This window comes from Myotis nattereri (assembly GCF_964212035.1).
Source record: "Myotis nattereri genome assembly, chromosome: 7".
In the NCBI taxonomy this organism is placed as follows: domain Eukaryota; kingdom Metazoa; phylum Chordata; class Mammalia; order Chiroptera; family Vespertilionidae; genus Myotis; species Myotis nattereri.
Window position 1 is genome coordinate 44,932,560 of NC_138082.1, and position 26,138 is coordinate 44,958,697.

A 26,138-nucleotide genomic window follows, 5' to 3' on the forward strand; every position below is an offset into this window, starting at 1 on the left:
GTCTAATTCCAGTATCAGCACATCCCCTGACTTCCTATAATTAACTCGCCAGATCCAGGAATGTATCAGAGAGTAGGAGGTCTGAGACAGGACAACAGCTTTTCCTACACTGAACACAATGACATTTGGCACACAAAAAAGCATCTTTGTTGAGGAAGTCGTCTGGAGGCCTAAAAATATATTCAACTCTGCCTGAAAATATCAGTTATGGGGAGGCAGGCCAAACACTGTGACCTTTCACCCCGAACATATTTTCCAACTTGTTTTATATCGAGACGTCCTCCCGTTTAAACTGCTCACAGGGAAATTTTCTATTTTCAGTTTACAGAAGAGAAACTTGGACCAGGGCAGCGTGCTTTTCCTGCCTTGGCTTTTACAAATAATGGGAAGCCGTTACCCGAGCTGCCCGCGCTGGAGCTGGGCTCCCAGACCAGACCGGCGGTGACGCGCGCGCTCTCAGCCACTATGTTCAAACCTGATTTGGCCGAGCAGCTTCTCAAAAGGCAATGCTTTCTGCACTGTCATCAGGGAAGCTTTGTTTTCAGAGTGCCTGGCCTGTGGTCTCAGAGGCTGCTTCTGCAATGATGTTTGCTTTCCTTGAGAGTGAGGGTAACCTATTAAATACTCTTGGTTTGGTCCTTCAAGAGCCGTCATCAGAAGCGGGTAGAAAAATCTCTTCTCAAATGGAGAGAGAAACAACTGCCTGCCTAGCAAAGTGTACCAGCTTGGAAGGAAGGATCACAAGACCCATTCCTGGCATTCGCAGCCCATTTATTTTAGGGCTGGTTAGTCTTGCCCTGTGTTAAGAAGCAACAGGATTAGCAAGCTGGGGAGGGCTAGGGACTTTGATAATGTTAGAGGCTACATTCCTACAGCAAGTCTAAAAAAAAAAAAAAAGAGCAAAAATATATTGGGAGCTTGGGGGTGGGTTTCCAAAAAGGACAACTTTTTAAAATGTTCTTATTCATCTGTCTGTGGCTGTTGCGTGTGTGGGGCTCAAAGAAGAGAACAGAGTTCTAATATATTATGGGATCATTTATGCAAAGAGATGCTCCTTCTGAGAAATGAGTCCTGGCTACTCACCTAGTTTTGAAAGGACATCGAAAATTCTAAATAACCACATTGCTTTCCTAGCTTGGTGTCACTCTCAAAATTTATACATTGCAAACTTCTGAAACCAACCTGGCCCCTCCCTAACCACTGTCCTCTCCTGCTTTTAGGTAACACCTACATCGCACATGGAATACCTTTTTTGTTTGTTTGTTTGTTTTTTGTTTTTGTTTTTAATTGATTGTTTAAACACAAAGGCCCTGGAAAGCAGGCCTGGTACTTTTTCTTTCACTAATGGTGTTTATCTAGAACAGCATGTGGGAAGGGGTCAGAATTAAATAAAATCCCAATTTCCATTTAGTATTAAATTAGGATATATGCACTTTTCTGAATGGAATTCTGCCTATATAGCTATGGGGTAAGAATAACCAGCACTCTCTTCAATATAGTAAAACATAAGCTGTTTTAAAACAAACAGATTCACTGAAAAGGCATTTCGGTTTTCACCCATTAAGAGACCACCCTAACATGAATGTAAAACTGATATTCAGAAGCATGTGCTGAAATTAGTTAAATTACTTGACAGAACCATTTATTAAGAATTTGTTAAATCCCTCAAAACAAAACAAAGGTAGGGTCAGTGAACAAGTAGGAAACCTAATTCCCGAAGAGAAATGCCCAGGCCCGACTACTGTAAGGCATTGCACAGTCACTACAAGGAAAGCTTTTAAACAAACCAGACTGAACATTTGCAGCTTCGGAAAGGTGGTTCACACTGGGTTTAGCATGAGGGGTCTATGGGTATGAGTGAAAGGGATTTTAAGTGGTATAGGAAGAAATCCTGAGCTCCGCCAACAGAAGTCACCTCTCGGCATCTTTTATGGTTTACGTGTGAAAAGGGATTTGTTTTTCTTGGCTACTGCAACTAAGATTCTACTTCAGCTAAAGGAAAGCAGGCGGGCCCATTTCACACCGAAGTCCCGGCCACTGTAAGCCTTTAGAAGAAGGCAATGTGTGAAGTTTGTTTTTGTAAACGAAATAATACTAAAACCAAAAGCTCACTCTATGCATAACTCATAGCCGTGTCTTTCAGGCGTAAAACTTCTGAGGTCAGGAAATTCCACAATGTGGGGAGCACTGTAAAAATAAAAGCCCTGTATGAGGACTGTGGGGTGCTAAAATGAGCCTCAAGTCTCAACTCATGTAAATGTGCAAAATAATTTAAAAACCATAATCACCCAACTATGCGGATATATGTTTATATGCATGAGCAAGTGAAGGCAGTGAGAAGTGTGGTCTTTTTTGAGTCACTCTGAACTGTTCTTCAGCCATGCTGCCCATCTTCCATCCCTCTTGCTCCACAGAGGGGTCTGCAAAGTGTAGCCTGCTGAGGAACGCAGACCAGTGCTAACAATAAAGGGTTTAAAAAAACACCCAACACACATGCAAAATGCAATAAAGACTATGAATGGCCCTCAAAGTCTAAAATATTTACTATCTTGTTTTTTTATAGACGCAGTTTGCTGGCTCCTGCTCCACTACAGTGAAGTCCTGTTCCAAATAACCCACTTTACCACTGACTTAGATGCTCCACAGTCATGTCGACCCAGGGCAGCACTCACCACAGGGCGCCTCAGGCCCAACTCCAGCTTAGGGTCCATCTGAGTTGCCTCTTAGAAGTGGCACTGGTTTCCCCTCAGCATAGGACAAAATAGCTCAGACGTATAAAAGTGATCGAAGTAAACATTCTAGTAATTACACTGTGCCAGACATTCCACAAGGAACATCACTGTCTTAACACTGAGTTAAATTGTGGCATCCCACTTCTGTAGTTCATTTGCCTTTTGTATTTCCTTTAGCAACAAGAAATGAGAAATGAACTCACCACACCATAGGAATACGTGTCACATGTTTCAGAAACAGGAAGACTTTGGATAACTTCTGGAGCCATCCACGGGAAAGTTCCAACCAAGGACATGTGTGTTGTATGGTTATGGAACCGAGAGGCACCGAAATCGCAGATCTGAGAAAATAGAAATAAGTATCAACTTTCTATGTCATGACTAATAAAAAACAGTCATAAACAACCACCTCTGAAATTCACAATTTTTTAAAATTAAAAGAAATAGTCCTACCTTCAATACCCCATCAGCAGCTATAACAACTAAAAAAAAGAAAAAAAGAAAAATTATGACAATCATCTACTTTGTTGATCTTATACTGAAAAACCATAAAGTCCTATTTCTATCTTCATATGGCATCACGATGGGTAAAATTAAAGTGGTTACTGCACTTTGAAAGATTCTGAAAGAAGGAGCTGACATGAAAACAAAATCAAAACAAGAATTCCATGAGGTACTTAAAACGGCTCCTAAGACATTTAGTTAAACCAAATGTAGTTCTGTCCAGCAAAAAACAAACAAAAAACATAGATTAGTAGTAGTCCGGAGAACCAAAATTTTACTTGGGTTCTGCCGCTAGGCCACCAACAAGGTATTGAGGAAGTCAGTAGCATTATTACTTCACGGTATATATGTTTTTTTCCTCACAAGTGAAGAGTAATTTTCTTTTTTTTTCTTTTTTTTCTTTTTTAATATATTTTATTTATTTTTTACAGAGAGAAAGGGAGAGAGATAGAGAGTTAGAAACATCGATGAGAGAGAAACATTGATCAGCTGCCTCCTGCACATCTCCTACTGGGGATGTGCCCGCAACCCAGGTACATGCCCTTGACTGGAATCGAACCTGGGACCCTTCAGTCCGCAGGCTGACGCTCTATCCACTGAGCCAAACCAGTTTCGGCGAAGAGTAATTTTCTTGAAGGCAGGGACAATATTCATTCATTCAGTTATTCATACATTCATTCATTTAACAAATATTTGCCGAGCAAAGCCATGTGCTCCATTCTGGAAGAAAAAGGTAAACAACACTATCATTGCCTCTGCTCTTATGGAGCTTACAGTCTAATGGGTGAGACAATAAAAGACACATCTATATATATAAAAGCCTAAGCAACCACTTGACCGTCGGAGTGGTAGCTATGATGTGCAATGACCATCAGAGGACAGACGCTTAGACTAGTAGCTATGATGCGCACTGACCACCAGGGGGTAGATGCTCAACACAGGAGCTTCTGAGTTGTGGTGACTTGGCAGCTGTGGTTCTCACCGGAACCAGAGAGGGGGGAGCCCAATTCTAGAATGCATCACCAGAGAACCGCCCTCTCACAATCCAGGATCCCTCAGGGGATGTCAGACTGCCAGTTTTACCCAATCCCCGCAGGCCAGTCCAAGGGATCCCACCGGTGCACGAATCCATGCACTGGGCCTCTAGTCTATAATAAAGTGGGAGAAATTCCACGCTGAGAGGAGAGATTGCCATGCAACTAACAAGCAGGGATAGCTAACTGTAAGGAGGTCAGAGGAAACTTCCTGGAAGAAATGATGCGTATGCTAAGACTGGAAGAACAAATTGGGATTAACCAGAGACTAGAGAGCTGGGGGAGAAAAGTAGTTTTCTAGGCACAAGAAAGAGCCTTACAAAAGGTTAGCAGAGTAAAAGACATGCGATTTTAGAAGACAGGGGCCAGCTCCAGAATTGCCTCTGAGAGAAATGGAAAGCCAGTGAATGTTTTTAGTGAAGGAATGAGTGGTCAAATGTGCAGAGGGGAGAGTATATTGAAGGAAAACAGAATTGGAGGCAAGGAGATCACTGTGTGTGCCAGGTGTAGTCCAAGAGAGGGATGAGGATGCCTGTAGTGAGGCTGGGGGAAAGGGCAGATGTGGACCAAAGTCCAAAAACACGTAGGAGGCAGAACCAACTGGGCCTGGACAACTGGATCTGGGGGAGAAGAACTCAAAGATGCAATCAGATAAGGAGGCAATAGAGCATAATGGTTGAACAGGAGCTCTGGAATCAAGCTGTAATTCCTTTTCATCTAATTCCTGGTGTAGGCAGCTGGTATTGCCACTTCCCGAGAAAGAGAAGGCAGGAATAATTTTTTAGGGGATAGAGAGAAGATGAAAAGATCAATACTTTGCACTAAATACATTTTAGGGTCACATCAAATGTGGCCACATCCAATAAGCAGATAGATATATAGTTTTGAAGTTGGGGTCTGTTTGGGAATGTTAATATGCATATGGGGATTTTATAAGAGAGAGAGAGAATAAAAACATAAAGAGGGAGAGGAGTCCGGCCAGCATGGCTCAGTGGCTGAGCATCGACCAGGAGGTCATGGTTCAATTCCCAATCAGGGCACATGCCCAGGTTGTAGGTTCAATCCCCAGTGTGGGTCATGCAGGAGGCAGCGATCAAAAATTTTCTCCCATCATTGATGTTTCCATCTCTCCCTCTCGCATCCTCTCTGAAATCAATAAAAAAAAATATACTTTTTTAAAGAGGGAGAGGACCAGGACCCTGAAAAACGAACTGTTTTTGGCATTTTTTTTTGTAAGCCATGCAGTGTCTTGAACATGGTAGATGATAGGTACTTGTTGGCTGTTACTAATGACCTTGATGACTGGGGGGAGGGAGGGATAATCTTTGCATGATCGAATATATAGAAATAGGCTAAGGGTAAATGTATACTATATATAAGCTATAAGCTATTTCAGATAAAAATGTAAATATTGATAATACTATATTGTTATTTTAAAATCCATTACTTTTTTCTTATTAAAAGTACTCATTTTTAAATATATAAGATTATAAAGACATATAATACAGAAAATAAAAGTCTTGTTATTCCCTCTTCCAGAAAAAAAATAGGTCTATATTGTTTCAATGTGTATGTATTTTCCCATCAAATAACTATACAAATTGTAGTTTTAAGAAATGGGGACATTCTCCATTGTTATTTAGTTTTCACTGTGACAGCATGAAAAAACACACCCATAATTTAATCATTCTCTTCTCATGAGATATTCAGGATATAGAGCTAAAGCAGATTAAAAAGAGAGAAATCAAATAACTTGCTTAGAGAGAAATTCTAAGAACTAAAAATTTTAAAGTCATAAAACTCTAATAGCTCCTTCAAGATTCTAGATTATTTTTAATGACTTCCTGTTAGCCAACTATATATCAAAAGTGTTTAACGCCTGAAGTTTAGGTCTAAGAAGAGCCAAAGGATAAGTGATAACCTAGAAGAAGGGCAAAACAATGAGCCACAGTCGACTGGCAGGGCCAACCGGTGGGACAGCCTGATGAGTGGCCGTTGCCAACAACATCCCTTTCTCCACCCCCAGAACCTCACAGTCCTGGAATAGGAGCAAGGGTAGCTGGTCAATTCCCTTCTCTTCTCCCTCCACTTACCATAACTACCCATTCTAAGGATGGCACTATTAGTATACACCCATTTTAACTGCAGTGATTTAAAATTTTCCTAAAAATAAATAGTTCTCTTCCTCCTTACTTAGAATAATCACGTAGAAAGCATGTAAATGATTCAATTAAAGCATGTAATTGAACTGATAGCAAGGTGCTTTTTATAAGTAGCAAACTCTGATGTCTACTTCAGCTAGTGCTGGCTAGCCACATAATCCCACTGTCTTTTTCCATTAACTTTCAAGTGACGTGATGGAAGAAGCATTCTGTTCCACTCCTACTTGAAGGTAACTTACGTCTGACCCTGCAAGTCATTTTAAAACGCTCTCTCTCCATATTACAGGACCATACGTAAACTTTAGAAAGTTCTGAAGGAGAGAAGAAAGAAAGAGTAAGGCTTTAATTTCTAAACTCCTAACTGTGCTGATCACTTTTGGGCACTACTCCAGGTAACATGACTGCCATAAAAGATTTACACCAAATAATTCAGAAGCAACAAGGACAAAACTCAAAACCACTAGTACAGAGAACCGTCTAAAAATAGGAGACTAGAAATACACGACTTTCAGCTTAGATTCAGCAATAGCTCTTTCAGAAAACGATTCTAAAAAAATAATTAAGGATGTGTTGAAAAATTTTGATGAAAAGTATTAAGCTCAACATTTTTTGTCATAGAAAACAATGTAAACAACCCACATATCTACTCGTACAGTGCACTATTCATACAGTGAGACACTATGCAGCCTCTTCAAATAACATGGAGAAGCCTGATATTTATTAAGAGTGGAAAGATTTTCATGGTATCAGTGGTTAGTCAAAGCAGCAGGTTGAAAAAGATATGAAAAGTATGATGCTTATTTTTATACATAAGTGCACGTATTTTGAAATAAAATAGGTAAAATAAAAACATTTACCGTTTCTTGATTTGAGATCTCTGTGAATCACCTTGACAGGAGCTTCCATATGTAAATAGTGCATTCCTTTTTATGCAGAGGGAAGAAAGGCCCATTAATACTGGTTTTCAACTCTGTATCAATATTACCTTTCTATTTTAAACATCAGCAGTAACATTCACATTTTGCAAAGGATTCAATAAAATAGAGGGAAGACGTGTCTACATGAGGCCTGATAAAATAGAGACAAGATGTGTCTACGTAAGGAAAATTCATATGCTAAGGAAGACATATGTGCTTTGATCTCTTGGAAGTTGGAATTTGATTGTGGGTAAAGCTAGCTTCTTACAATACCTAATAAGGACACCTTATTTTCTGGAGTCTGCACGAAAATAGCACAGTTACAACTGGAAGAATTGTTCCAATGACTAAGGTATTCCACTACCACTGCCTTCTAAATCGGTAAGTTCTGACCGAGGTGTTCTGTTTTCGTTTGGATGTCTCCAGTCACCCAGTTAGTTGCAGCTTGGCTTATTTTCCCAGTGCTCATTCCAGTGAGACCCTGGGAGGGGAGGTGGGGCGCTGTGTGTGTGTGTGTGTGTGTGTGTGTGTGTGAGAGAGAGAGAGAGAGAGAGAGAGAGAGAGAGAGAGAGAGAACTGGCTAGATTCCTTAGCTGTGATTGCTAAAGGATTTTATGATCCTCAGATAGAAAAAAATATATAGTAGTTACAAAATATTTTATCCTTCTTACAAGAATAAATCTTTGAGATAATCTATATTTATAGGGACTCCAAATTTTTCTTCAACATGTTTAGAATATAAATCAAGTTACTTCAGTAAATTGGATCCACAGAAATTAAATAGTTTTATTATTTTGAATAAAAATTATACTTTGAAAAACATATTTCACACTTACCCCTTTAGTAGTATTTGACTCTTTTTTTTGTACTTATGTATTGTCTACCCCATTAGAATAAAGATAAAGAACATTTTCTACGGAAAATTTCCCCTCTTTTTATTTCTCACTCTGTCTTTTCTAAGTAATAGAAGAAATAGCCCCTCCCCTTTCCAAATCAGACAGGCTCCTTTTTGAAATAAATTATCCATTAAACATAATAGGTTTTGGTTCTTTTTTAAGTACACAGAGAAGTTCAACTTTATAAAGGTTAATTGTAAAAATAATCTATCATATTTCTACTAATCTGATTATTACATATTGAAGAATTATGAAAGAACAAAGAATATAAGAGAATTTAAACTCCTGCCATATAAAGATATTCCTGAAAAGAGTCAATTTAACAAAAAAGTAGTACTAATTTAAATGATGCTAAACACAATGTAATTGGAATAAAGGAAATCTAATAAGTTCTGCATACTACAAACTGTGAAAATTCAATAGCTACAACTTGGGTAACTTTCAGTAATTTTTATGACTGCATTTCATAGTTCTCTCTCTCTTGCTTTAAGAATCAAATCCCTGAATTACTGTTTTCAGGTAGAACTGGTTTAATTACTATTAGAAATACAGCTAGACAGTTTCTACACTTGTGACAAGTAAGGATTTCAAAAACAACACTCAAGTACAAAAGCTTTAAATATTGGCACTTTTCTCCTCATGGCAGATATTATGAAAAGAAGTAGCATAAATTATTGTGTATAATACACAGCACACACTTGCAGAATATTTAGTGTTCATAAACATGGTAGTAATCACAATCATATAAAATTCTATTTAATTTGTTTTTACAGTGCCATCTGTAATTCTGCCTTATTTTTATTGTAAACAATTAAGAAGGCTGAAAATACCTTCATTGGTTTTTAAGATCCAGGGTTTCCTAAAAAATATTTGACTGGTGTCATTTGGGAGAGATCTGGAATCAATGATGACCATTTTGAGTCTGGATGTAGGTTTATCTGCTTTAATTGTTCTCTTACACAATGCTCATTGACTTGCAAAAGTTTCAGATATACTTGCTGGCTTGCCCTCCTCCACTCCTCTCTCCACCCCTCTTTCCACCCCAAAAGAAGAGAATCTTTTTGGTTTTGAGAGGCATTCTCTCTGTAGTGATGCTGCAGTGCCTATGTCAAAATGCATGAACCAACTCTTCCTTAAAATGAATTATTCATTCTTTGATTTCTCAGCATCTTGTTACTATAGTGCCTTTAATCTTGGTCAAACTGAAATTTGACAAGCTGAATTTGTAACAGAATAAATGAAAATCAAGCCTTCCTATTTAATCTCCAACTTCTACATATAGCTTTATCGGAGAGCTTTGAAGTCATTCCAATAGCACTGACGTCTTCTTCCTTTTATAGCCCATCTTAAATAGGAAGTATGACTTGTAACTGTAAACAAACAAGTATCTTCTCTGCCTCACTCTACTGAGCGTTGGCCAAGCACATTAGAACTCGCCTTTTGCATTAATTCACCGGCCACGAAAACGTGATCTTATTACTTTGTAGTTTTGGACATTGTCCCATGATCCACTCCCGTTCTCTACATCCCTGTTCTTTGCCTTTGGTTCCAGTTTGCTACTTAGTCCTCTTTCTTCTCCCCTTTGTCCCCTGACGTAGAGTGCCGGCGGTCTTGAGAAACCCCAGGAATGACAGGTGATCTGGAGCAGAGGGACCACCCCTCAGTCAGGGACTATGCAGGGGAAGGGGCCAGGAGGGACGAGGTTTACAGGCTGGGGACCAAGCAAGCTTAAATAGAGTGTGCACAGCAGGAACCAGAGTGACTGATGTCAGCTGGTTTATTGGCTGTCTGTCCATCCTAAGTGCCATTAAGTAATAAAATAGGTGTTATAGGCTGAGCTTACCCCTAAATGCAAATGTCTGTAAGGTGAAGTGCTTTAAGTCAAGGACTGCTTGTATATGTACTTACATTCATGTCAGTGTATTTCCACAGTGCTTCAGGCAGTTCCCAGTAATAAATAACCCTGCTTACAAACAGGCAGTCCCTGTGTACTACTGACATGCAGAGAAGTGACTGTGATGTTACATGAAAATGTCTTGAAGAATGTGAAATTTTAAGGCTGATCTGAGATGCCTGATGCATGAATACACAATTAAGTTAATTAACACAGCCAAAGTCTTAAGTACACCATCCTAAGCATAAAGCTTACTGTTATTATAATATAATGAAATATCATTTAGCAGCAGCATTTAGCACGAAACTTAAAATTTTTCCCCCACTTTCTTTATTTGAAGAATTTGGCAGGTGGTGATGAAACTTAAAACAGACAAGGTATTTCCCCAAAGGAAAGACTATTATTACTTTTGGAAGTCACTGTATGACTTCCCAGCTTATAGAATCTGGAGTAACAAAACTCAAAGGAGTTAACTGCCCGAGTAACAGGCTTTCTAGAGGTTGCTAGAATACAAATATAACTATCAGTGTTCATTATTTAGATTATGTTGTTTCCAAAGCAACTTTGACAGTTATAAATAAAACTCAGAAATGTTCAGTTGGGAAAATGGAAAAAAAAGATAAAAATAAATGGAATTTAAATTGCTTCAGAAAGCATTAGTGTATGCAAGAATTTATGAGGGAAGAAGAACCGGGCACCTTGTTTAGGGATTTTGTGCATTAAAAATATATAATTTCCAAGGGTGACCTCCAAGTTTACATTAAATATAAAATAAAATCTGAATTGCTTGTACACGGCAGCACAAATCACAATTTTTTTGCAAGTGGTTACTATTTTTAGTGTATTACTATGTATACAAAATGAGTAGAACTAATCCTATAATAAGTCATGTTTTCTGGATACTGAGTGTAAGTCTCTACTTGCAGAACAATAATAGGATTATGATCTTTCCACTGAATGTGTCAAGCAAGCTCATCGATTACATTGGTAAAAAATGTAGTAAAAAGGGCTGTTCTGGAGATACTGATTTTGTGGGGATTTGGCTTTAGGGAAAGAAATAAAGTAAAAGATGGAAAGGGAGAAAAGGAATGCGTGAGTGGAAAGGCAATGACTTAAAATATCTATACAGTAAGTTGCAGAATTCTTGCTACTTTTGGTCTAAAAAAAGAACTTATAAAAGACATAGAAATACAAATCTTCCGACTTAAGTCGCCATGTCAGGATGGGACATCCACCAATTCTGCAAGAATTCACGAAGGATTAGTATTACCTTTGGCTACATCGGTGGCCCAGGTCATAATGTGTTCCATGTCCATCTCTTCACTTCTGTTGCTGTTAATGTAATCATACAGTGATCCCAGGGAAGCATATTCTATTTTTAATGGAAAGATAAGCATTTAATTAAAAATAAGGGGCATCTCACAAATAAACCTTGATATTTTCATTGGGGAGATGTATTAAAAACTTAACAAAAGACATCAAAAGTATATAAAAATATACTTTTCTAAAAGTGTTTTCTAAAAGTATAAAAATATACTTTTCTAAAAGTGGTTTCTAAAAGTTAGTCTTATCCTGGAAAGAAAACTGTCCAAGACAAGCACTACCAGAATGAATAATCTTCAGCCAAGGACAAAACCAAAAGTCACTTAAATGGAACTCAGAAACACAAAAGTGTATTGGAAGAATGTACTGGAAGCAAAGGCAGACATGTAAATAGGTATTTCTTTTAAAATGGTTATCCTTATAAGATAGATAAGACTAAACACAAGTCAGAGTTTATATGACAATGTAAATAAATCAACCTTACTGCGCCAGAATTTAGAACAGCCCTTAAAATTTAACACAAATGGCCAAGAAAGTGAGATAATGCCTTTAAAAATGGCTTTGAGGTGTAAATTACATACCATAAAATCCACTCTAAGTACAATTTGATGATTTTTAGTAAATTTATATAGTTGAGCAATCACAACCACAATCCAATTTTTAGAACCTTTCCATCATCCTAAACTGTTCCCTCTGCCCATTTACAGTTATTTACCACTCTCATTATCTACTTTCTGCTTTCTCTGTGCCTTTTCTAGATATTTCATATAATGGAATCTACACTATAAGGTCTTTGTATCTTTCTCTGTGTTCTTTCTCTTCACATAATGTTTACAAAGTTCATTCATACTGTAGCACATATCAGCACTTTATTCCTTTTTATTGCTGAATAATATTCCATTGTATGGATTTACATTTGGTTTATTCATTACCACTTGATAGGTATTTGGATTGTTCCCAGCTTTTGGCTATTATGAATAATGCTGCTATGAAAATTTTCATAAATGTATTTGTGTGGAAATATATTTTCATTTCTCTTGGATAGATGCCTAGCAATGGAATTCTGGGTCATATAGTAAGTTTAACTTTTCTTGTAAGGCAGGATTGCTAGCAATAGATTCTTTCATTCTTTATCCAAGAATGTCTTTATTTTGATTTCATTTTCAAAACATAATTTTTATGGATACATTTTTTTTTTCTTTTAGCACTTTAAATGTTTACTCCCTTTTGGCCTCTATTGTTGTAGATGAGAAGTCAGTCATTAATCATATTGTCATTCCCTTGTACATGAGACATTTTTTCTTGCTACTTTCAAGAATTTTCACTTGGATTCTATCAACAGTTTGACTATGATGTGTCTAGTGTGTTCTTTTGCCTTTATCCTACTTAGAGTTCATTAAGCTCTTCAAGTATGTAGAAAAATGCATTTTATCCAATTCGGGAAGTTTTTTTGGCCATTATTTCATCAAGTAGTTTTCTATTTTTTATTTTTATACCATTCTTCTCTTATTGCTTTGCTTTATACATTGATTGGTATACCTGATGTTGTCCCATAGGTCTTTAAGTTTCTGTTAGTTTTTCTTCAACATTTTTATTTTTCAGATTAAATAATTTCTATTGACCTAGTTTAAAGTTCACTGATTTTTTCCTCCTATCTCAATTATGCTAAGTCAATTCTAGTGAATTTTGAATTTCAATTATTGTCTGTTTAAACTCCAAAATTTTCACTGAGTCCTCTTAAAAAAAATTTCTATTTGATGAGATTCCCCTATTGGTTGATTCATTGTTTTCACACTTTCCTTTAATTCTTTAAAGTCTCTTCTAGTTCTCTGAACATTGATGCTTTGATATTTTGGTATTATTGAATCCAATGTGTTAATTTAAAGAGGCAAGGTTAGTGCTATCATCTCCCAACCCATCTAGTATCTCAAACTTGGCTCAGTTAAGTACTACTACCCAGGCACAGAGTATGGCTAGATCCTAATCCTGCAGAAGGTTGGTTGAAAAGTTCACATATTTTTTTGGTAGATACTTGTAAACAAACAATTTAATCTAGCACCTGTAGAAACAAAGACAAATTAACACATTTTAACATCAAAATTTGGCTAAGATAATCAACCTCATAGGTCAATAAAAGAGCTATAAATACACAACTTACAATTATCTCACAATTTTGAAACTTGTATTGTTTTAAAGAAATGATTATTGTCCATATTTAATATTACTTACTGGCCTTACAGGTAAACAGGTATAGATCTAAAAAAAGAACTAGTCACTGATAACCAAAGATTTTGGGTACAAATAGGTATGAGTAGAGAATATTAGAAGGATTCATGAAATAAAGGACTGGCTAGTCTATTTTTTAAAAAACGACTAAATATAATCAAACATACTCATCCAATTACTTGGATTCTTTCTCCCTCTTTTGGATAAGACAGTTTCAACATGCTAGCTAAAAATGACTGTTCCATATCCTCCTAGGGACTGAGAGTAAACTCTTGGAAAAAGGATTCACATCATGACCCAAGTCTTTTTTTTCTACTCTTCATCCTCATCTCAAATGAAACTAGGAAACTTCCTGAATAGTCCACTGAGTGAGTTAAAGTTAAAAATCTCATCCTCAAAAGCATTAAGCATGAAGGGCACAAGACAAAAGCAGAGTTTCTAACCTCTTTGGAGCATCACACTATCATCGACTAGATAAGAATAATTTAAGCTACATACGAGGATCAGAAAACTGGGTTCAGATTTATAAGGTAAACACAACCTGTAAAAAAGTAAATACAATAGACTAGGAAACAAAGAGCAATATGGGAACTGGGTCAGACACAGGGTTTAATTTTAAATTAGAAGTCTGGTCTACAAGGTTAAGCATGGCTAAGACACTAACAATATAACCCTTTATTGGGTATTCAAGTTAATAGAAAAAATATAAGCTCAAGATAAAAACTGCCACATACCTGATTTTAGGCACAGATCTAAAGATAGCTAATTGGAGATAAAATACCCACTACTTAAGGTAAAAATACCACTTATCAGAGTAAAAGCATGTTAAAATGCCTGCTATCAGAAGATGGAAATAACAGCAGCCATCCCCTTTGAGTTTAAGAACCAGTGTAATCACAGCTTGCACACAAGAAGAGGAACTTCTGTATGAGATCAACCTGAGAAATTGCTACCACTCTGATTCTACCACTAACGGTGACCTTGGCAAAGTTACTAAAGTTAAAATTTTAGGCTCTTATTTGTAAAACGAAAATTAATTTACCCATCTCATAGGGTTATTGTAAGTAGTATTAGATGAAATAATTGATAAGAAAATATCGAATCCAATCCATTTCATTGAGTGTGTTTAGTTGTTAAGTTCTTACCACTAGAGTAGAAGATAGGGCTAATCTTTTAAGGCACAGGACTGCCATGATAAATGGCCTGATCAAAGTTATTTACTGTAAAATTGAACATTATACTTATTATATACCTAAAGCTGCTGATTGGATTGTACAAGCATGAGTATAAAGCAGTGGTTCTCAACCTTCCTAATGCCGCAACCCTTTAATACAGTTCCTCATGTTGTGGTGACCCCAACTATAAAATTATTTTTGTTGCTACTTCATAATTGTAATTTTGCTACTGCTTTGAATCCTAAATATCTGATATGCAGGATGTATTTTCATTGTTACAAATTGAACATAATTAAAGAATAGTGACTAATCACAAAAACAATATGTAATTATGTGTTTTCCGATGGTCTTAGGCGACCCCTGTGAAAGGGTCGTTCGACCCCCAAAGGGGTCGCGACCCACAGGTTGAGAACCACTGGTAAAGTATCTAAAAAATATGTGTGTTTTTTTATGGCAAAATTTTCTGTGTGCTCCTTTTTGGAAAGGACAGTTCCATCAGTTATAAACTGCTGTTCCAAATTATGTAGTAAGTTAGATCAAGGTCATTACCAACCCAGATGACCAAACCTGAAAAATACTGTTCTCATGTCAGAGACCTTGAAGAAAGAATACTCTAATGGGATTAAAACGTCTTGCAAAAAATTATAACATGAATAGCTCAAGAAATCTTAATTTGTAAAAGGTCACAGTTACAAAAAACATCGCTCATTTCAACTAATTAAATGAAATTTTAGTTAAACGGCACCTTTAAATATTGGTATTGCAGCTGCAAGTGCATTTAAATAGCATTTACGCAGATATAATTAGCACAATTAAACATGGGTAGAAGTGGAAACACCATTCTTAATTATATTGATATAATCAGTTTTATTAATGCTTTATAGCAACAAAGGTGACATCTGATAGTAGCACACAATTCATGACTAAACCTAATATTAAACATTTTAGCATATTAAGGAATCTAAAGCTAGATAACTGGGGAAAGAAAATCAAATAATGAGTTCCTACCTGTGACGATTCCATAGTTGGGAGGTTCAAGAACTACTCCATAAAACTGGATGATGTTTCTGTGACTGAGGACACTGAGTATTTCTGCCTGTATAAAAATAAAAAATAAAATTTCACATTTATAAAAGTCTAATGAAATAGGTTCTCTACTTATTTTTTTACATACATTTACAAGATAAGTAAGTATAAGTATATGATGCTGATAAAACTCTTGTGTTAGCAGCATTCTTGAAAGGTTAAGAATTTCTATTGAACCTTTCTGAAAATTTAAAACTGAAATGGGGTTGAAGTGGCAACAAGAGAGGAGCCGACTAGCAAGCCAGTTCAACTGATGGTGAAGGAAGATGACTAAAGACGGCGGTACCATATTTATTTGAAGTGAAAGTCCTCTTCCTAATAGTCAAATATATTTCTTCTGCATAATGTCTCTTCTCAGAGGCTGCAGCAAGACGGAACTTCTACCAGTTGGATGAATAGTCATGATAAAATTTAGGTAGAGGTTTTTAACTATTAATGGAACAGATTCAAGTAATATCTATTTATATTATTTATCTAATCATTCACTAAAAATGTTATTTCTGACCCTGGCCGGGTAGCTCAGTTGATTAGAGAGTTGTCTTCATGCGCCAAGGCTGCAGGTTTGAATCAACCAATGAATCAACCAATGAATGCATAAAAATAAATGGAACAACAAATCGATGTGTGTGACTCTCCCTTTCTTGCTAAAATCATTAAAATATTTTAAAAATGTTATTTCTCTCCTACTGTATGCAAAAGGTACTATAAAGGCTAGAAAGGTGGATTATTCACTTACAGCTCTGACTTGATAGGGAAGCCATATTTTATACTTTAAAATGTATTAAATACTAGAAAACTGTTCTGTGGAGTGACATGGTAAAAAAAAATTGTATTTATTAAACTTAATTTCTGAAGTGGAAAAAAAAAAGAGATAGTAAATTTATATCTGGTGTGTGTGGTATTTAAAAAACACTACTCCATGGACCCTGAGCTCTGATGTCCTCACTGATTCCAAGGTTCCAGGATTCCATGAGAATATGATGGCAAAAGACAGCAAAGCGGCTCATCCAATCATTAAGAGGAAGCAGTCTCCTTACTGCACTGCATTCAAGGTCAAAAGCTCTCTCCAAAGAGGATCTCTAAAATATCAATATGATCCAGGGTCAGTCTATTTCCCCCAAATTCAAGAAGCTCTGAGATGATCCCACATTTTACAAAAATAAAAATTATACATATAGAAGGGAGATCGGGAAGAAATTAAACAAAATACTAATTGTGGATATCACTAGGTAAGCAGAAAGATCCTACGTGATATTAAAGGTTTGTATATTCCCAAATTCTTTATGATAAGCCTATATAATTTTTAAATCAGAACAAGTAACACATGATCATTACAAGTACTATGTATGACTAGAACATATAAATATAAAAATATTTATTTGCACGGAAATTCTGATTTTCCTAGGAGAGAATTAGGAAGAATCAAAACTCTTGCCTTATATTCACAGGACTCCCCTAGGCATATAAAAACTAGTTTAGTCTGGCTGTGGTGGTTCAGTGGATTTAGCGTCGTCCCATGGACCAAGATGTCCTGGGTTCAATTCCCAGTCAGGGCACATGCTTGGGTTGCGAGCTCGATTCCCAGTAGGGGGTGTGCAGGAGGCAGCCGATTCATGATTCTCTCTCATCATGGATGTTTCTCTCTCTCTCTCCCACTTCCTTCCTCTCTGAAATCAATAAAAATATATTTTTTAAAAAAAGAATGACAGTCGATCAATTATATAACCACAGAAGCTACATTTGAAATTTGTATTTACCAGCTCGCTGCTGATTTAAACTTTCAGAATGAAGACTTTGCCTGTTGCAGGGTCTGCAGTTCACGGCAATTAAATGAGCAGTTTCTTGACAGGCTTGTCTTGTTTTGGTTATTCTCCAAGCATGCCCTTGCCTTGGCATTGTACTTTTTCAGATTCAGAATGCAGAGATTGCTTAGGCTTAACCCATCCATTTCCAGTTTTCTACCCAATACATTTGATCATTTATTTCCAAAACCACCTCTGCAAGTAAGCCAGCCTTTTGTCAAGTCCACTGTTTCCCTACCCACAGTGGCCGGTGCTCCTCTCCCACACACTGAGAAGGGAGCCCCAATTCTCAGGAGTGGGGCTACATTTCAAGCAGGTTCCCTGCTACACACTGAACGTGTTCCTCTAAAATTGATATGTTGAAACCTAACCCCCAATGTGACCAGGTCTTTGGGAGGTGGGCGCCATGAGTGTGGAGCCCCCGTGAATGGGATCAGTGCCCTTATATAAAAGGCCGAGGATTGTTCTCTCACCTCTTCCACCACACGAGGAGACAGCAAAAAGACAGCCATCTGTGAGCCAGGAAGCAGGTTCTGAGCAGACACCCAATCTGCTAATGCCTTGATCGCAGACTTCCCAGCCTCCAGAACTGTGAGGAGTAATGTTTGTTGTCTACATGCCTCCCTGTCTTTAGTCTTCTGTTTGAACAGTCCAAATGGACCAAGACAGTCCTCTTCATAGGACTAGGCTGGCATAAAAGTCCACAGCTACCGAACTAGGCCTCTCATGAACAGAACGGCTTCGAAAAGACAATGCCACTGTTCTCCTCAGGACAGCATGCCTCTTGTCTTCGTCACCACACAGCCCCGAGCCATTGCACTTAGCAGCAGGATATCAGGGACAAGGGAACTTCTTGATTTAAGGACTCCTAAAACAGTGTTTCAAGTCTATAAGACCAAAACATCTAGCTCTTACAGGCCAAGACGTGGGTAGGACTTCCCCTCCTTTCTGTTTCAGGCACTGATTTTAAAGATAACTGAGGCAGAATGCTCAATATGAGGAATTAAAAGATTTATATGCACCAGGTCACACAAACCAGGATCAAATACAACACAATGCTGTTCAATTAATTGCGTTTTCACCCCAAGCGTATCATGGTAGAGGCATTTTCCTAACAGAAAAACTGGATTCTTAAACGTATGGCAAGATGGAAAACCAGGCCCTCTCCTCCTAAAAATGCAGCGTACAGGAACAACTTAAAAAGTAGGCTTGACTTTCAATCCTGTATTTAATCACCAGAGTGTCATGCACAGGTCATGCTCTTTGAGTCACGTTAGGCTTAATGAGACCCATTCACTAACTCAGTCACATGACAAGCAGCAAACCTCACAGTTCTGTAGGTTCTCTTTCAAAAGCTGCCCTGTAGGTATTCAGGGAGATAAAGGACAAATGAATCGAATTCAGGTTCCATAATTTGAAACGGCCTATATTCCTAATGATGTTTCATGTCATGAAAACTTTTCTCTGGAAGGAAAATGGCTAGAAATACTAAGAAAAAAATAAGCCAGTCATTCTGTGCACTCCGGGGAACGGCTGAGCAGAGCCCTGTGGGATTTATTACGAACATCCCACTGCTGGGAAGCCCACTGCTCAGTGCGCTCCTGGGGGGCTGCAGCAGCCTCGCCGCATGTGGCCACTCGGAGAGCAGCCGGGGCTCCCCTCCAGCAGCCAGGCTGCTGCCTCGTTAAGTACACACCCAATTCAGGGCAGGCTAACCTGGCAGGATGGGAGGGTGGCTCAAACGGAATGAAACAAATAGCAAAGATTTAAGAACGGGGATTGGAGAGCTATTTCCAAATCATCAAAAGACTAAGAGATTTTACAGTCTTCGTGCCCACAACAGAATGTCACTGTGATGATAGGAAAAAGTCAAATATATTGTAAACAACTTGTATTTAGTTTGGATGACAGAAGCATAGACCAAACCCCAGATTTCCACTTAACAACCTAGGTAATTTGGTCAAAGAAATAACTTGGTGCTAAAATTACATGGAAAACCTCCCTAAAGGGAGCCTATAAATCAGTCCCGAAGTATGAACTAATGAAGGATTAAGCTTCTAAAAAACTGAATAGCAATATAATTTAATTAAATACTGACTACATGAGTGGAAATTTAAATTCTATTTCCAAAATAGATGGCCCTAAAAGCCACCTGGTCACCCTGGACCTTGTTTTCCTAGTAAATGACTTGGTTGGACAAATTATTTTCCAGATTCCTTTATGCTTTAAGTTTCTATGCATTTCTGTAAAATAAAAAAAGTATTACTAACAGTTCTTTTCACAGAGTGGGTACTCAATAAATATTTGATAAGCTGAACTGAGATAATTAATCATGATGTATTAGGACATTCTCTAGAGTCAAACAGGCTTGAGCGTGAGCCTTGGCTCTGTCATTCACACAAGCGAGGTGACTTTGAGGAAGTTATTTAACCTCTGTGGGCCTCAGTCTCCTCATTTGTAAAGTGGGGACAGTAATCCTAGCCCAGTGCACAGCAAATGCCAGGTGCTCAACTCATGCTAATTCCTTTCTCTGACACCTTACCCTTCCTTTATAGTCAGTTTATCATTTGCAGTGTAGTCAAGCTTATGGGCAAATCCAGATCTCTCCTAACAGTGGATTCCACCTTCATTTTAATTAGCTTTGTGTATTTATTATACCCGACCTTCCATGTTTACCTATGTTTTTACCTCAACATAGCACTTTAACATTCCAAAGCACTTATCTTAGTTGACTCTCACAAAGAAGTTATTTTATCATATTTAGATTTTAAAAAACTAGGCTTTTGATTGGATTTGTTCAAGCTCACTTTCCAGCTTAGTCAATGTCAGTAATAAAATATGAATCTAGGTTTCCTACCTCTGACTCTTTTTATATATTTCTCCCCTCTCTCTTTAAAGGAAAAGCCCAATAAAAATATGAGTCCTTTCATCTACACTTTTTATTTATTAAAAGGTGCTCTTGCTCCAAGAGATTCTAATTTACAGACTCCTCTATAATAACACCTAACATTTACTGAGTGCCTACAATGAGGTAGGCAAAGAACTTTATGAAGATTAAACCTTTAAATCCTCGCAGCCAACCCTGAACTTGGGCCTACCACTATTTAGGCACAGAGAAATTTAAAAACCTGTCCAAGAGCATAGTAAATGGCAAAGCCAGGTTTTTAACACACATAGGTGATTTATTTCTAAGCCCTGCTTATAATCACTAAACCACCCCACTGTTCTTTACAAACCACATTTGAATACAAAATGGAAGGCTAGTTTATAGGACATCCTAAAATTACAATATGCCTAGAAAATTCCAAGCTCTCTTTAGTTAGTTACAGGAGCATCAGAAACAATTCCTCATCAGCTCCCTCGTAGGGCCTCAGCCGCTGGCCCCGCTGTATGGTCAGGTTGCCATGCCTTCCGAGCACTCAACTGCACAGGATCGAGTTAAGCACCATGATCTCACGCTCCACAGGCACTAGGCCATCAGGCCAGCTTGTAGCAACCAAATTTATAGCTAATAAAACCAGGTAATTGCACAGCATGAAGCACCCTCTCTCTATGCAAAAATTACATGGTTAGGAATTTAGAGCGACTCTCACAATCTGATTAGCTAAGTGCTTTATAATATTACTCTACAGTGCAACAGAGTTTGATTATTTACATCCCAAAAGAGAAATGTTTGCCACATTGATTATGGAAATCTGCAAATTCATTTAGAAGAATTCAGGCAAATTTAATTTTCAAATAGTCTGCAAAGCCCTTTAACGTCTTATAAACTCCAATTACAGGGTATCTTGAATACCTGGATTCTTAAACTGAATTAATGATTTTACTATTTCTGGGTTCTGCCAGCATACTAAATCAATAACTAATGACAAAGGCATGTGTGTGACACCTGCCAGACTACTGATTTAAAAAGAAGTAGCAAATCCTAACAAATACACAGTAAACGTAATATGGAGGGAGATGACTTGATCAAAAGTATGAGCATATTTAATAAAGCTCTGAGTGTGTGTGTGTGTATTTGTGCGCATGCATATGTATGTTTAGTGGTAGTTAGGGATGGTCAGCCATAATGGCCTAGAAGCAGTGGTTCTCAACCTTCCTAATGCTGCAACGCTTTAATACTGTTCCTCATGTTGTGGTGACCTCCAACCATAAAATTATTTTTGTTGCTACTTCATAACTGTAATTTTGCTACTGTTAGGAATTGTAATGTAAATATCTGATATGCTCTATGTGTTTTCCAATGGTCGCGACCCACAGGTTGAGAAACGCTGGTAGAGTAAAAGTTAAAGAGATAATAAGGACTGGCAGGGAAAAGAGGTGGGATGGGTGTTGTAAGGCATCATAAACTCCCCAGTGGGTCCTCCTGGTGAAGGGTAGATTAATCAGATTATCAGCAGAATATAGTATAAGAACATATTAAAATCCCATCACTAACACCTTTTGTTCTGAATCTACACTCATGAAGCAATCTCTACATTTGTTTTCCATATACCTCACCTACAAATCGAAAATTTAATAATTAGCAAATTGATTTTATTCTTCCATCTCAAGTGAAATATGCTAGTATGATTTAGTATCCTGAGCTCGCTCAACTCTGAACTCTTAAGATAAAATTTACGAACACAGAAAGCAGAAGCTACCATACCAGGGACCCATTTGGGCAGCCAGCAGCTTTTCCTAGGCGGCGTCTTCACTACATCCTTGGGAGTCGTAGGTCTCCTATAGTGGCAAACTACTTTTCAAGACAGCTTATTCTATTGTCTCAAATTACTAGAGTTGACCTATGTAATTTCCTGTGTTCCTGATTCGATCTTGCTTGCTATATCCATTTCAGCTCAGATTTTTATCTCATTTCCACATACTGTCTTACCCCAAATTCTGATTTTTCTCTTTGCTTGAAGGGTCAGTGGGTGTCCTTAATTTGACTGTAACTCTTCTTAATACTTTAATACTTATAAACAGAAAGAAATTTTTAAAAAGCTCCTTTGAAGGCATTTGCTAAATGGTACTTAACAATACTGGACATCCTTCATGCCTGGTGACTGGATTAGTGTTTGTGTAGCAGATTTCTTTTATTTCATGCAACAATGCTTAGAACCCTGGAGAGATCAGAGACAGGCCTTGGTTTCTATTTTGAGTTCTCTAGGTGGAACTCTTCTCACACAGCAGACTCTCATCATTACTAAAAGTCCCAGAGAAAATAATTCAAGATTTCTCTATAATACTAATTTATCAACTGCCTAGGACCCTCAAGAGACAAGAACCATTTTGCACGTAAAATATATCTATATATATAAAAGGCTAATATGCAAAGTGTCCCCTCAGGAGTTTGACCAGGACACTGGGAGTTCGATCGCTTGCTATGATCGCCCACCAGGGGGCGGCGCAGAACATTGTGGGTGACCAGTGGCAGGGGTGGGCACTGAGGGAGCGAGGGAAGGAGGTGGCAGGAACTGAGCGGTGGCGGTGCGCAGGCAGTGAGGGAAGGAGGAGGTGGGGAACCTGATTGGCCCTGATCACCTGCCAGGCCTAGTGACCCTACCCATGCACGAATTTCGTGCACTGGGACTCTAGAGTGTGTGTGTGTGTGTGTGTGTGTGTGTCCATATATATATACATATACATATGTATATGTATATATATATGGACACACACACACATACACATACTTGGCATGACTGATGCCACCTACCAACCTGCATCACAGTAACACTTCTGGCACCCCACACATTTATTAACAACGCACATAGGAAGTCACTGCTGAATGCTGAAAGGTAACAGTGAGCGCAGAAATAAGGTTCTCACTAAATAATGAGATCTAATAGTGAGCTCAGAGATGAAGAAAGTAAATTAGAACATCAGCGTGCTTTCGAGGAGATGGATAAATTGTGGGCTATGAAGCATGACTGTGTAGACCTATTAAGGGCCTGCCGAAAGGCATACAAATTTCTTTAAGGCTGGGAGAAAGGGATTTGATACAGATGAACCAGATCATATAAATATCACTATTATCATTCGAGTTTCAGTACTTGTGAGCTGAGTATAACCTTACTTATACATTAGCTAATACTTATGAGAGCTTCCTGTGTATCAACACTGTTTCATCACTACACATATTCACTCATTTAATCTATGAAGTCAGCACTATTATCATCCCCAATTTATCTCTTAGAAACTAAAGAACAGAATGGTGAAGTAACTTGCCCATGATCAGACAGCTAAGAAGTAGTGAAGTGAAGATTCAAACCAGGAAGTCTGGCCTGCAATCCTATGATTTCAACCATGACGGAATATTGCCTCACAAATGAGTATCTATTTTTAAAATCACATAGGCATACATGTATATACATGTACACAGATGTACATGCACACACATTTCTACATATTGCATACAGATAAACTCACCTATGACTGTACATATGCCTAGGACTTTATACACAGTAAATATTCTAATATTTATTTGATCTCAGTATGGAAAGAACTCTAGAATCAAAATCAAGAGACCTAGTCTTGATTCTGACACTGGATGGCTATGTGATTTGGGGCCTCAGCTACGTACTAATAAATGTCAAAATGTGGAGGTAAAAGGGAAAGAATGGATGATCTAAAAAGTCTCTTCAACTCTAACATTCTGACTTAAATCTGATTTAATTGGTATGGAGTGGGGCCCAGGCACGGGTGCGTATTAGAAGCTTCCAAGTGAATATAATGTGCAGTCAGGAATCAGCTCCACTGGCATAGGGCAGTGGTCGGCAAACTCATTAGTCAACAGAGCCAAATATCAACAGTACAACGATTGAAATTTTTTTTGAGAGCCAAATTTTTTAAACTTAAACTATATAGGTAGGTACACTGTTATTAACTTAAGTAGGGTACTCCTAAGGCTTTGGAAGAACCATACTCAAGGGACCAAAGAACCGCATGTGGCTCGCGAGCCACAGTTTGCCGACCATGGGTAGGGTGATTGTTGGCAAGCTACACTGTAGCCTACTTACTTTGGAGTCATAAAACCCTGGGGCTGTTTCAGCTCTGTCATACATGAGCCATATGGCCCTTGCAAGTATCAATGTCCCTGAGCTTGCTCCCTCTATTTCATCTATAAAATAAGAAAACCAGTATCTACTTAAAACAGCTGTCAAGACTAGTTTTACATGAAAAGTACATGCTAGGCACAGGGTTTTCCTCAATAAATGTTAGCTGCTAGTAGTTGTACCTAGAAAATAAATGTTCAAGAAAATGTTTTTTAAAAAATACAAAGAACTGGATTTAGATATACAGAACATCAGCTAGAACTATGAATGGCTGGAAAACATATTCACAGGCTGATAGCAAGAGCACAGTGAAACGTATAAAGACGAGAAGAGGCCAAAACACAAGTCTGGACAGGACACTGACCACAGACCAGAGTGAGGCTAGTGAATGCAGCATCGCGCCATCCTGCATACTCAGGGGGTACACGGCCGGGGGGGAAATCCCTAAATTCAAAGACCAAAATATACCAAGATGACCACAAGTTGTTAAGCACGATTCTTCAAACTTCTCCATAAACCTCATAAGGTGTTGTAGTATTTTAAAAACCTAAGCCAAGCTGAAAAAAGGTGAACCTCACTTCGCTTTCCACTTACAGGGTAAGGAAGCTGGCTTACCATCATTAGCCTCACCATTACTGCACTGGATGGGGAATCTGAATTCGATGGGGGCAGTTCTTGTGTTTCTATTTTCTACCCATTCTTATATTTTTGCGTCAGAGGTCACAGAAGACCACACGACACTATCGTTGTTTTTCAAAACAACTCTCTTTGGCCTTGGCTATCATTTATCATAATGAAGTCTCTGCTGTATTGTTGTACTGGTTACATCAAATGAGCCCCCAGGTATGAGCTGACTCAAATACAAAAGGACTACAGATCCAAAGTCAGGGGAAAAATATTTTTGAGTAGTGAACTTGGAACACAATGATCTACTATCTGTAAAATGGAGGATATTATCTCCCAAATCTCAAAAGGCTACTGGAGGATGATGCAGAGAGAAATGCATGCTTAGTGAGCGGCACTGAACATAGGCACTGAACTAGGAGTGCAAAGACTAGGGTTTGGGTTGTGGGTTTTCCCTACCTCTCCTCTACACCATGCAGCAAGTTCTTAGCCTGCCAAGAACTTAAAAACTGGTGGGCCCTAGCTGGTTTGGCTCAATGGATAGAGTGTCGGCCTACGGATTGGAGGGTCCCGGGTTCAATGCCGGTCAAGGGCACATGCCCGGGTTGCAGGCTTGACCCCCAGTGGGGGGCATGCAGGAGGCAGCCGATCAATGATTCTCTCTCATAACTAATGTTTCTCTCTCTCTCTCTCTCTCTCTCTCTCTCTCTCTCTCTCTCTCTCTCTCCC

The 26,138-nt window shown here is 38.2% G+C and overlaps 1 protein-coding gene across 4 annotated transcripts in view; it reads right to left on the minus strand.

The window, feature by feature from the left end:
* MAP3K20 (mitogen-activated protein kinase kinase kinase 20) overlaps positions 1-26,138 on the minus strand; it is a 138,387-nt gene that overhangs the window by 66,516 nt on the left and 45,733 nt on the right. For all 4 annotated transcript variants that reach the window (XM_081095637.1, XM_081095638.1, XM_081095640.1 and 1 more), the window contains exons 3-7: positions 15,872-15,959; positions 11,410-11,511; positions 7,290-7,355; positions 3,186-3,214; positions 2,936-3,073 (exon numbers count right to left, since the gene is read on the minus strand). In XM_081095637.1, the coding sequence (XP_080951763.1) occupies positions 2,936-3,073; positions 3,186-3,214; positions 7,290-7,355; positions 11,410-11,511; positions 15,872-15,959 (423 nt within the window). The remainder of the gene's footprint in view (positions 1-2,935; positions 3,074-3,185; positions 3,215-7,289; positions 7,356-11,409; positions 11,512-15,871; positions 15,960-26,138) is intronic.